General features: G+C 45.9%; 1 protein-coding gene across 3 annotated transcripts in view; it reads right to left on the minus strand.

Moving 5' to 3' along the window:
* The window catches only part of CHERP (calcium homeostasis endoplasmic reticulum protein), a 56016-nt gene extending 50900 nt beyond the window's left edge, over window positions 1-5116 (minus strand). For all 3 annotated transcript variants that reach the window (XM_068234208.1, XM_068234207.1, XM_068234206.1), the window contains exon 1: window positions 4961-5116. In XM_068234208.1, the coding sequence (XP_068090309.1) occupies window positions 4961-5006 (46 nt within the window). In that variant the 5' untranslated portion in view covers window positions 5007-5116. The remainder of the gene's footprint in view (window positions 1-4960) is intronic.
* Between the last annotated feature and the right edge of the window lie 8954 nt (window positions 5117-14070).

Below are 14070 nucleotides of genomic sequence, written 5' to 3' on the forward strand. Positions count from 1 at the left end.
GATGAGGGAAGGGGGATGGAATTCATTGTTTGGGTGTCAGTTTTTAGCTCGTGATAAGCATCATTATTTAAAAAATTGCACCTCTGTAAAAACTTGCTGCAAAAATACAAATAGACAAGTGCTGCACAGTCAGTTCTGCAATTAATTAAAACTATATTTCCATTACAATTTGCAGCCATTTTTGAATTTGCAAAACCAGCAGAAAGGTTAAACTGAAGTTCTTCACAACAACAGTAATCTAGAACACAACCTGCTCATCCTATTGTATAATTATTATTTATTGTATTTATAAAGTGTCAACATATTACGCAGCGCTGGAAAATAAATATATACAATGATACAAGAAGATTATACAACCAGGGATGCGGAGTCGGTACAAAAAGCCACCAACTCCGACTCCTCAGTTTAGGATTCCACCGACTCTTTCGACTCCGACTCCTAATTTGCATATTACAATCTTGTTGATCGAAAGCATGCAACACCCCCAACCACCTCTCGGTGTGAGTCCCCCAAGGTTCGGTCCTTGGCCCCCTACTGTTCACCCTATACATTCATCCTCCATTGGCAAGGTTATCTCCTCCATGGGTTTTAACTATCATCTGTATGCAGATGACACCCAGATCTACCTCCACACCCCTGACATATCCACCACTACCATGGACAAGGTCTCCTCCTGTCTATCAGCCATCTCCTCCTGGATGTCCGCTAGGTTCCTGAAACTAAATCTAGACAAAACAGAATTTATGATCTTCCCACCCCGGCCATCCACGAACCTCCCAGATGTGCATGTCATTGTTAACCACACTACCATTCGCCCTACCTCTCAAGCCCGCTGTCTGGGTGTCACCCTGGACTCCGCACTCTCCTTCACTTCCCACATCCAAAACCTCACAAAGTCCTGCAACTTCCACCTTCGTAACATCTGTAAGATTCGCCCTTTCCTGACCTCTGCCCGCACCAAACTCCTCATCCATGCCCTCATAATTTCCCGCCTTGACTACTGCAATGCCCTGCTGTCTGGTCTCCCTATGACCCGAACAGCCCCACTGCAGTCCTTCATGAATGCGGCAGCCAGAATTATCCACTGCTCCCACCGCTCCACCACGGCAGATCCCCTCCTAGAATCCCTCCACTGGCTTCCTATCCAGTCCAGAATCAGATTCAAGATACTGTGTCTGACCTACAAATCTGTCCACAAAACCTGTCCAACCTACATTTCTGATCTTACTCAGAGGTACACACCTAGCCGCTCACTCCGCTCTTCCAATGAACTTCGCCTAACCGCCCCACGCATCACCCAGTCCCATGCACGCCTCCAGGACTTCTCAAGAGCTGCTCCAACACTATGGAACTCCCTACCTCCACCCATTAGGGCAGCCCCCTCCTTCAACATCTTCAAGAAAGCCCTCAAAACTCACCTTTTCACTCTGGCCTACTACCCCTCACAAGTGCTCTAAACCTACAGCTGAACTCTGGTCCCCTACCGTTCGTGTCCTTACCTCTCCCTCTAGATTGTAAGCCTTTGGGCAGGGTCCTCCTCCTTTTGTGTCCTACCTGATCTTGCACCTCCATTACTGTGAACCCATGCTATGCATCTGAGTGAACCTAACTTGCCTAATCTCCATGCTCCATCCAGTGACTGACTAAGCATTACCTGGTACTCATACTATGGTGTGTGATCTGGTTTTCTTGTATCCTGTATTGTCATATTGCTGTATCTCACCCCTAAATATTGTCTAACCTAAATTAATGTTCAGCGCTGCGTAATATGTTGGCGCTTTATAAATACAATAAATAAATAAACATGAAATTCGTATCTTAACCTTCTTGGCGGTATGGGCGCCGCTCAGGCCCTGCTGGGCCGATTTTCACAATTTTTTTTAAAAAACGCAGCAAGCACTTTACTTGCTGCATGCTGGTCCCGATCGCCACCGCTCGCCAATGCGCCGCGTAACGACCCCCCCTTCGAGATTCCTGCGCAGCCTGGCCAATCAGGGCCAGGCAGCGCTGAGGGGTGGATCGGGACTCTGTCTGACGTCACGACGCCGATGATATCATCACGATCGTAGTCATGGCGACCGGGGAAGCCCTAAAGGAAACCCCGTTCAGAACGGGATTTCCTTAGGAGGGTTCGAGCTGGCGGCGATCGAAGGTACGTGCCGGACGCCGCTAGGCTAGCTACATAATTAAAAAAATTTTTTTTTTTTTTTAAATATTTAAAAAAAAACCTGCTGCGCCGCCACCCTGACGCAGTTAATAGAACACCAGGGTGGTTAACTGCCAACGCTTAGGAATTTTAAAAGACAACTGAAGTGAGAAGGATATGGAGACTGCCATATTTATTCCCTTTAGTCATAGACTAAAACTAGTCCTTGGTAAGAGTACTTGTAAAGGGTACAGAGCGGAACAAAGAACATCTATTAAGCCCTAGGCGATGTAACTGTGGGTACATGTAAGAGTGATGTGCAGGTACTCTGCAGGGGAATAAGGAGATTCTTCCTCTATTGTGCATTATTCTTGCACAATCTGAACCAGGTTTATGGGTGATAGACCTCAGTGTTCAATGTGCACAACATTCTCAGTGGATTCCCTGCAGCTCTGTGGGGAGTGCATATGTAGAGTATAGTACTACTGTGTAACAAAGTAAACCTGAGACAGATGAAATTAAAGTTTTATACATACCTGGGGCTTCCTCCAGCCCCCTTCAGGCTAATCAGTCCCTCACTGTCCTCCTCTGCCACCTGGATATTCTGCTATGAATCCAGGTACTTGAGCCAGTCTGGCGTAGTGCGCATGCACATTCCACCGCCGGGAGCGTACTACACCTGCACAGCACTTTTGCACAGGTGCAGAGTGCTCCTGGCTGTAGGAGCGGCACGTGGCCGGACTGCGCTGACTGGCCTAATTAACGGGACTCATAGCAGAAGATCCAGGTGGTGGAGGTGGACAGCGAGGGACTAATTGGCCTGAAGGGGGCTGGAAGAAGCCCCAGGTATGTATAAAAAAACTTTTCATCCGTCTCAGGTACCATTTAATTCGTAGTCACCAAACCAAATTTTAACAACATATCAAATTATTTGATTTCATGACCAAAGAGAGTGCATACGTTTGCATAAATCAGCATCAACACAAATTATTTCCATCTCATTGACCGAGATGGTCAATGAGGTGGAAATAATTCGCGTTGTCACGCTTCTGATGTCACGCTTCTGATTTTTCAAAAGAGCAAAACTATGATTAACCTTTAAAATGTTAATATATGAACAGTTATGGATTTTCAATCTATAATGTATTTGCATTTTAGGACTGCAAACTCTCCACATTCATATTTCTGCAGCATTTTGTCAGTCTCATGAATGAAGTTAGAGTATAAACTTTGCAGTTTTTTTTCCCCAATCCATTCTTCTGTTCCCTGCTTCACTAGATTTTCTTTCAACCATTGCATCTTTGGGCTAACTCATACTCGGTCATGTAGTAGGTGGTAGATCGCTCCATCTTGGTCGTCATCAAAGTAGTTCACGGTCCGAAAAAGTGTAGGCACCCCTGGTTTAGTATAATCTCAAAGTAAACTCCAAGGAACCAGGAAAAGTGTTTTCTATATCAGAAATTGTCCTAGAAATGGCCAAGCATGCCCTGGTACATTCTCTGCTGCAATGGACAAACTCATTTTTCTATTGCAGGTACAGTACAAGCACCTGCACATTTAGTGGACTGCAAGGTTAAACGGAACTGAAGCTCTTCCTAAAACAAAGTGTTTCACTTACCTGGGGCTTCTGCCAGCCCCGTGAAGCCTTCTTGTCCCTATTGCGAGCTGGAATGAGGAAAAAGATACGTGTGGCTCAGGGAGACGGTAACAAAAGTAGCTGGCGGTGGGAGATCGGAGGATTGTGGAGGACCGGCGTGGGGCAGAAAGGCTGCACGGGGCTGGCAGAAGCCCCAGGTAAGTGTAACACTTTGTTTTAGGAAGAGCTTCAGTTCCGCTTTAAGTATAACTCAGGGCTGCATAGCCATACTGGACAAACTGCTGGTACAGTATCCTGGGCTCCCGAAAATTGCAGCTGTCACTGAATAGAGGCAGCCACTCCTCCAATACCTCTGAGGGCGGGACTTAGTACTCTCCTTAGTTTTGCAGTGAGTAGGCCTGCTCTCGATTAGCATTACAAGTGCTGCACTCCACACACTACCAGAAGCATCATCGCTATAACAAGGGAAGAGATACCTGGGAGGAATGTGATGATATTTTTATAGGTGATTGCAAAGAGGAAGTGGTAACACTGCATCCTCTATTGTTTACATTCACATATTTCCTAATTTTAACCAGGCTGCTTATTTGTACAGTACAGTATATCCAGCGCCGATTCCATACTTCTTGTCTTACAAATGTTGTCAGATATCAACTCATTTGCAAACCAGTGTGAAAAGAGCAACCTATCATGGATTTCACACTGACATATGAAGCATGCACCGCCCACTTTTTACTATATCCAGAGTCAGCCCCCCCAATATTTACTTTATCCGGGGACCGGGATTACTATACCAGGCGTTGCTCCTATAGACCTAAAATGGAGATTGAGCAGGACCTGTAGAGATGGTTTACTATATCCGAATTTATTAAAACGAGATTATATTGTATTGGCTTCTGAATCGAAATTAGGCATGAGTAAATTAGTAGAAACAACCTACATAATTCATCAGCGATTGAATTACATGCTCATCTCTCATTACTAATGAACTGTAAAATGAGGTCCTAACCAAACATTTTGTTTCAGACACTAAATATTTCCTATTTGAATTGTAGTGGTGAGGAATGTGTACTATACAGAATACAGTACAGAGCTAGATGCAATAAGCATAGATGGTGTCACTCCCCCATACCGGGGTTTCCATCACACGGCTCGGGCCTGCGCGCACTCACACTCTACACTGCATTCATGCGGAACGAGCTAAGGGCTGCGCTCACCCTCCGGGGGAATAGGAACCTCCATGGCGACCGCTGCGGCCTGCATTATACCCGACACCGCACTCCAGGTCACCACCACTCGTTTCCTCCAGCCGGAAGCGTCGCAAATCACCGCCTCGTTATACGTTCAATTACCAGCATTGTGCCAGCAAGTCGCAGAGTTCCAACACGTCACAGGAAACACATCATCGGCTGTGGACAGGAGAGAGGTGTCATGTGGGTATCCGTACTGGAGCGCATATGAGGCGGCTGGTTTGTTAGCAGGCTTATTTGAGAAGCTCTTATTAAAATAATAAATCAACTACCGTATTGCGAGGTTTAGGACATAGAGATTTCCATTCTACTTCAACGCTAATGTGGCATTTTATAGGACCTGGCTTTTCGGGGGCAGTAATGCGAAGACTATTGAGGCAAAACTGAAACCAATTAAGCTTCAGCTTGTAAATTGAAAAATGATCATCATTGTTTACATCCAATCGCTAGGAAAGCTGGCCATCAGTATTTCAGTAGTGAATTACTAGAATTGTGCACTAAAGGACAACTGAAACTAGGAGGACATCGAGGCTGCCATATTTCTTTTCTTTTTATGCTGTGCCAGCTGCATATCTTGCTGATCCCTCTGCCTTTAATACTTTTAGCCCTAGACCCTGAACAAGCATATGCTGTTCAGGTGTTTCAGACAAGATTAGCTGCATGCTTGTTTCTGGTGTTATTCAGACTACTGTATAGATCAGCTGGGTTGCCAGGCAACTGGTATTGTTCACAAGGAAATAAATATGGCAGCCTCCATATTCTTCTCACTTCAGTTGTCTTTTAAAAGCAAGGGAACAGCACTAAAACTTTGTAAACCTGCTAGGTGAAATTCCGGCTGATGATTGCCTCTGCCAAGGATCTAGCTCAATTATAGCAGCCCCTGGATGCCTTGGCCAGTGATCAGACCAGAGAATTGATTTTTCTGAACGCTGGTGAAGGGCGTTGTTCTCTTCAGAGCTGTGGAGTGGGTACAGAAATCATTAGAGTCCTCTAATTTTATTGGCTCCTGACCCTGTCATCAATGTAAGCAACTCCCATTGGCTTACATCGATCACACGATTAGGAGCCAATGAAAGCAGCTCCTGACCGGCTCACAGAGTTCTGCCATAGAGATGCGAAGTTCGGATCTTTTTCAATGATTCGGATGATTCGAATCGGATCATTGAAAAGATCCGGATCTTTGATCCGAATCTCGGATAATTTTACTAGGGAAGCATTCCGGGGGTGGACAGACAGAGGACAGGACAGGACTTTCCCTGCAGTGGACAGACAAAGAAGGGGAAGGGGGTGGACAGACAGAGAAGGGGAGGGTGGACGGACGGACAGAGAAGGGGAGGGGGGTGGACAGATAGAGAAGGGGGGATGGTGGACAGAGACGGGCAGGGAGTGAACAGAAGGGAGGAGGCGAACGAAGAGGGGTGAGCAGAGCAGAAATTTTTTTTGCACACAATACCCAATTGCAATCATATGCTTTACATATATTTCACCTATATGTTCATCTGTATACTCTGAATGCAAACGTCGCACAGTGAAAGAAAGCATTCCCCTTTTCTCACCTCGAACACATCATAAATTTAGGGAGAAGATAAATGCAGATGTTTAGAGCAGAGTGCAGGAGGATCATATTGCACAGCAATCACAGTGCCTGTCCAGTCATTCATTCAGCCCAGCACTCTGTCTGCAGAGTTACTGAGCTGTGCTTCTCAGCCAAAAGTTTCCCATTTGTTCACAACTACAACAGCCAGCCTATAATCAGCAGCACATTGCAGCCAGTAGTGTGCTCCACACATATCTGGCAGTGGCACCCATGTCCCCTCTCCCAACTACCTGTCCCTGCAAGGCTGGCTCCCCTCCAACTGAGCGATCCATCTCCGCTCTGCTTCCAGGACCCCGGTGCCCGCTGAGAGAGGGGAGGCGTGCCGCTCCTGGCTCCACCCCTTTTGATCCGAATCTGTTCATTTTGATGATCCGGATGATTCGACTCACAAAAGAGATTCGGATCAAAGATCCGAATCGTTCATGATCCGGACAACACTATTCTGCCATCATAGAGGCAGAGTGGGTGGCTTGAGGCGAAATAAGTTTGGTGTGGATGGAGGTAACGGCAGGTATGTGTGGCAGACCAGAAACCACTGGCACTGAAGTGGTTGAGATGACATCTGCTTTTGGGAACAAAACAAAGCTCCTGGCCAGGAAGCTTACACACTACCCTGTCGGCCATCCCAGCCTGTCATTGTCAACGTAAATGCGTTGGCACATAGTCTGTATAATAAGATTCACCAGAGCCCAATATCAGCTGGGTTGTGGCATGTAGCACCACCGACTTGCAGAAAAAGGCCTCATGCTTTTTTTTATCTCATACAGAATAGGCCAGAGGCATTTTCTGTGACTGGATGGAACTATGCACCCAGCAGATAGGGGGCTTCAACGAATCTTATTAAACAGAAAATGAGCTCTATTCACAAAACGTCTTAAATTATTTATCACTAGGGTTGCCACCCAGCCGGAAAAAACACTTAACCTCCTGGGCGATAATCCCGAGCTGAGCTCGGGGTATGTCGCGCAGGAGGAGTTCTCAGGCCCTGGTGGGCCGATTTGCATAATTTTTTTTTTGTTACACGCAGCTAGCACTTTGCTAGCTGCGTGTAACTTCCGATCGCCGCTCGCTGCCGATCCGCCACTACCCGCCGTGCCGCGCAGCCCTCCCTCCCCGACCCCTTGCGCAGCATGGCCAATCAGTGCCAGGCAGCGCTGAGGGGTGGATCGGGACTCCCTCTGACGTCCATGGCGTCGGTTACGTCATCCCGCCCCGTCGCCATGGCGACCGGGGAAGCCCAGCAGGAAATCCCGTTCTGAACGGGATTTCCTGCTTACTCTGATCGCCGAAGGCGATCGGAGTGGGTGGGGGATGCCGCTGCGCAGCGGCATGATATTAAAAAAAAATTGCTGCACCCCCTCCTGGGCGATGTAATTGTATCGCCCAGAGGGTTAAAAGCCAGTGCCAGAATAAAAGTTTCACCAGCACGTCATCTGCTGGTAAAATTAGCCCCAGCAGGCTCCCAGCTCTGCAACCTGGAGACAGCTATCCCTCCTCTCTTCTTGGATTGGCTGGCCAGGCACTGCCAACCAATCACCAGTGAGGATTCTGGGGAAGGAGGAGCCCAGCCAAAAGGGAGTAGAGATGCGAAGTTCGGATCTTTTCAATGATCCGGATGATTCGAATCGGATCATTGAAAAGATCCGGATCTTTGATCCGAATCTTGGATCATTTTACAAGGGAAGCATTCGGGGGTGAAATGACTTTAGCAGGACAGGAGAAGGGGAGGAGGGTGGACACACAGAGAAGATGGACAGAGGGCAGGGAGTGGACAGAGAAGGGAGGAGGGACGAGCAGAGAGCTGAAATGTTTGTTTGCACACAATACCCACATGCTGCAATCATATGCTTTACATATATTTCACCTATATGTTCATCTGTATACTCCCAACTCCCATTCCCCAAAGCATTCCCAGAAGTGAAGTGCAGCTGTATAGAGCAGTGCAGGAGGATCATATTGCCCTGCAATCACAGTGCCTGCCCTGTCCTAGCCCAGCATGCTGCCTGTAACGTTACTGAGCTGTGCCAAAAGTTTCCAATGTGTTCACTGTGCACAACTACGGAACAGACAGCCTATAATGAGCAGCACATTTTAGCCAGTATGTGTGCTCTACACATATCTGGCAGTGGCACCGATGTCCCCTCTCTCTCATCTACCTGTGGCTGTGCAAGGCTGCCTCCCCTTCAACAGAGCGATCCATCTCTGCTCTGCTTCCAGGACCCCGGTGCCCGCTGAGAGGGGGGCGTGTCGCTCCTGGCCCAGCCCCCTGTGCGATCCGAATCACTCATTTTGATGATTCGGATGATTTGACTCACAAAATAGATTCGGATCAAATATCCGAATCGTTCATGATCCGGACAACACTAAAAGGGAGTCTGTGAGCTCACTGATCTTCCCTGAACAGCGTGAGTCGACTCTTCTGAATTGTCCTCCTGGCATGATTACTAGAGATGGGAAGTCTGGATGTTTTCAATGATTCAATTCAGATCATTGAAAAGATCCGGATCTTTGATCCGAATCTCGAATCATTTTACTAGGGAAGCATTCGGGGGCGAAATGACTAGCAGTATAGGACTTTCCCTGCAGTGGACAGAGAAGGGGAGGGGGGTGGACAGACAGACAGAGAAGGGCAGGGAGTGGACAGAGAAGGGAGGAGGTGGACGAAGAGGGGTGAGCAGAGAGCAGAATTTTTTTTGCACACATTACCCACATGTTGCAATCATATGCTTTAAATATATTTCACCTATATGTTCATCTGTATACTTTTAAATGCACACGTCTCACAGTGAAAAAAAGCATTCCCCAATGTGTCCTTTTCTCACCTCCAACACTCATAAATGTAAGGAGAAGTGCAGCATGCAGGAGGATCATATTGCACTGCAATCACAGTGCCTGCCCTGTCGTTCTAGCCCAGCACGCTGTCTGCAAAGTTACTGAGCTGTGCTTCTGAGCCAAAACTTTCCCAATTGTTCACTATGCACAACTACGGAACAGACAGCCTAAAATGAGCAGCACATTACAGCCAGTACGTGTACTCTACACATATCTGGCAGTGGCACCCATGTCCCCTTTCTCATCTACCTGTCCCTGCAAGGCTGGCTCCCCTCCAACTGAGCGATTCTGCTCTGCTTCCAGGACCCCCCTGCCCGCTGAGGGGGGGGGGGGGGGGGGGGGGGGCGCGTGCCGCTCCTGGCTCCACCTCCTTTGTTCATATTGATGATCCGGATGATTCGACTCACAAAAGAGATTTGGATCAAAGATCCGAATCGTTCATGATCCGGACAACACTAATGATTACACGAGTCAGCTGCTCAGCTCAGGCACAGGCTCACACTACACTGTATGGAGGGAGAGAAACACAAAGACAGAGGAATGATCTGATCAACTTGGCTACCAGTTATGCAGTTATTAATGGGGCAGGGCCAATTGCATCAGCTCGATTCCCGCATTGATTGGAAGTGATCCATCAGTCGTGGATATGTATCATTAATGGACACCTTTACAGTGTACCTTAAGAAAAAATGTGCCCCTAGGGGGAACTTTACTCGGGAGGGAATAAGCCTCTGGATATTAAAGAGGCTTCCCCCATCCTCCGCAGTAGAGGGGATACAGCACTGTGACCCCCAAGATCTCCTTGTTGGCACATGCACTGGTGGCTTCCTGCTCAGGTTCCGGCAGAAATAGCCGAGCCTGATTCAGTCTGACCTATTTTGCAGGCGCCTGCGCAGTACAGCAGGCATACATTTGAAATCGGTACCGGTAGACTTGGGCACAGGATATAGTCAGTATATGGCTGATCCTGCTTCTGCACAAGTCCGGGCCGTGTTAATCACTATTCCCTCTCCAGGCCGACATGGATAGTGGGGGAATGATATAATTCAGCTTCCAGCGATTGCTGGAGGCCAAATTATTGTGTTTAAAGGATACCCCAACTGAAATGTGACATAATGAGATAGACATGTGTATGTACAGTGCCTAGCACACAGATAACTATGCTGTGTTCCTTTTTTTCTTTCTCTGCCTGAAAGAGTTAAATATCAGGTATGTAAGTGGCTGACTCAGTCCTGACTCAGACAGGAAGTGACTACAGTGTGACCCTCACTGATAAGAAATTCCCCTTTTTTACCTCTTTCTTGCTCTCAGAAGCCATTTTCTGCTAGGAAAGTGTTTTATAGTTGGAATTTCTTATCAGTGAGGGTCACACTGTAGTCACTTCCTGTCTGAGTCAGGACTGAGTCAGCCACTTCCAGACCTGATATTTAACTCTTTCAGGCACAGAAAAAAAAAAGGAACACAGCATAGTTATCTGTGTGCTGGGCGCTGTACATACACGTCTATCTCACCATGTCACATTTCAGTTGTGGTATCCTTTAAGCAACTTTGGCTCAGTCTTCTGACGGCACCGACGTTACTCACTGAGCGCCCCCTATAGATGTAATTTCTATTACAGTCTATGGTGGTGCCGACTGTGCCCACATTTAGCAGCGTTGAAAAGCACTGCTCTGGTACAGCAGACCTGATCGGGCTCGGCTATTTTCACAGAGCCCAAGTGGAAAGCTGCTACTGTGCGCAGCGACAACAGGGGTCCCATCATAGTATTAGGCTGACCAAGGAGGATGGAGGAAGCCTCATTAGGATTTAGAGGCTTCCCCTTCCCAAGTTAAGTACCAACCAGGGGCAATTTTTAACCTTACCTTCTTTAAAAACGTTAACATTTTAACGTTTGTGTTTATTTTTATAATTTAAAATTTTACTTGTGCTATTTTTTAAAAAGGGTCGTAACAAACCCCTCCCACTTTAGGCCACACCCCAGCGCTGGTATTTTCTCCATCAAAAGGTGGCAATCCTATTTATCACCTAAGTGAGAAAAATAACCTTTCAGCACATTTACAAGCAAAATAATCACTCAAAGCAAGTTGTTCCTGATCAACTTCATTTCAATATTACTTTTCTTACCTTAATTATATTTTTGCTCTTTGGGAGCTTAAAGGGACCCTGAGCAGTGGCACTGGGTATGCTTTTAAGCATACCAACGTCTATTTGGGGGAAGGGTATACACTCACCAGCCCCTCTGGCAATCCCTTGGCGTCCCCGGTATGCCTGCTCTCAATTGTATTGAAACAACGACTCCTACAGAAAGTCGTGCTGTGACCCGGAAAATGAAGTCTGTGGATCCCTACAGCGCATGCGCAGGCTCTGTCTCCTAATTTCTTCAAGGAACCCCTGCAAACAAGTTTTGATCTCGAGGAACCCCTGCATTTATTTTGCAGGAGGCATGGTCTTAAAAAGTAGGTGAGGCTGTTTATTCCACTGCCCCTATTACACTGCCACTCATACTGTCTCCTTATGCTATTTTGTTTTTTTAATTAATGTGCTAATTATTTTGACCCCCTATTATAGTGTGCTCTATTATACTTCCCCCCTCCACAATGGGAGAGAAATAATATTTTATAATGTACTAAATTTGTATTAAAATATGAACTTCAGTTTCCATAATAGCTCAGCTGGCTGTCCCAATAAGGACTAAAGTAGATAAAGATGATGCAAAATTATGCAAATTTTTTATGAAACTACTGTATATGCAGCTTAAAAAAATTGACCAACCCCTGCAAAGGTGGAATTGGATTGGTCCATGTTCAGGCTGCATATATTTGAATACAAAGTTTGTATTACGCTGCATTAACACAATTATTTGCATCTCATTGACCATCCCTACTAGTGACACAACTACACATCAGGCTTTATTCTTATGCTGGGCATACACTGTTCGTTTTTGCCACTAGATTCTCCCGCTCGATCGTTTCACCGCTAGATTGCGCAGTCAATTCTATCTTCTGCTCATTTTTCTTATCTTTTTCCATTCACTGCTATCCAGAAGAGAGCGGCAAAACGATCGGGCGGGAGATCGGACATGTAAATTATCTATCGAGCCGTGTATGCCAAGCATTACAGCAGATGTTATTTCTGATATATATAAAAAAAGTTTCCTGTGTACGCATTATTATATCCAGTTTCAGATACAGTAGCAATAAAAATTATGTGAACGCTTTGGAATTATATGGATTTCTGCACAAATTGGTCATAAAATGTGATCTGATCTTCATCCAAGTCACAATAGACAATCACAGTCTGCTTAAACTAATACCATACAAATAATTAAATGTGTCCAGGTTTTTATTGAACACAACATGTAAACATTCACAGTGCAGGTGGAGAAAGTATGTACACCCTTGGATTTAATAACTGGTTGAACCTCTTTTGGCAGCAATAACTTCAACCAAATATTTCCTGTAGTTGCAGATCAGATGTACACAACAGTCAGAAGTAATTCTTGACCATTCATCTTTATATAACTGTTTCAGTTCAGCAATATTCTTGGGATGTCTGGTGTAATTCACTTTCTTGAGGTCATGTCTTCTCAATTATGTTGAGGTCAGAACTCTGGCTGGGTCACACCAGAAGGCAAATTTTCTTCTGTTTAAGCCATTCTGCTGATTTACTTCTATGCTTTGGGTCATTGTCCTGTTGCAACACCCATCTTCTGCTGAGCTTCAGCTGGTGGACAGATGGCCTTAAAGAGGAACAGTCACAAAAATCTTAAAATTTAAATCCCATACAAATAAGTACGTTTCTTCCTGAGTAAAATGAGCCATAAATTACTTCTCTCCTATGTTGGTGACATTTACAGTAGGTAGTAAAAATCAGACATTACCGACAGGTTTTGGGCTAGTCAATCTCTTCATAGGGAATTCTCAGCATGGCCTTTATTCTTTATAAAGACACTCCCTGAAAAAGATTTATACAAAGATGCTGACCAGGTCTCTGCTCACCGTACACTCTTGGCAGTTGGACAGAGCAACTGCCATTCACTAAGTGCATTTTGAAAAAAAAGGAATCCCTGTGAACCCCCCCTTGAGGCGATGGACTAGTCCAAAACCTGTCTGTTCTGTCAGATTTCTACCACCTACTGTAAGTGACCGCAACATAGGAGAAAAGTAATTTATGGCTCATTTTACTCTGGAAGAAACATTCTTAATTGTATATGTTTACATATATTTAAAATTTTAAGATTTTTCACGACAGGGGTCCTTTATCCAGTTCGGCCTATCTGGACGAGCTTCCTCGTCCAGATAGGCACTGCTGCTGCCGCCGGCTGGTGCGCGTAATCGGGCGTGCCCCCGCCACTAGCCCCCCGATCAGTGAATGGGAATATAATTCCCATTCACCAATCTAACTTCCCCGCAGAAATACCGACGCTTTCTCTCCAGAGAGCGCGGTATTTCTGCCCCCAGGGAACTTTTCCCCAGCATTTTAGTTCCTGGATGCGAGATCGTTCGCATCCAGGACTTTTTTCACTGTGGCCATCTTGTGGCCAAATAGTAAACTGCACCAACATACATTTTTAATTTAAAAATATTATTTTACATTTAAAATTAGCAGTTTCCCTCCCACACCAAAAATTACCCACATACACTTTTTT

Source organism: Hyperolius riggenbachi, chromosome 1, assembly GCF_040937935.1.
Source record: "Hyperolius riggenbachi isolate aHypRig1 chromosome 1, aHypRig1.pri, whole genome shotgun sequence".
Taxonomy (NCBI): domain Eukaryota; kingdom Metazoa; phylum Chordata; class Amphibia; order Anura; family Hyperoliidae; genus Hyperolius; species Hyperolius riggenbachi.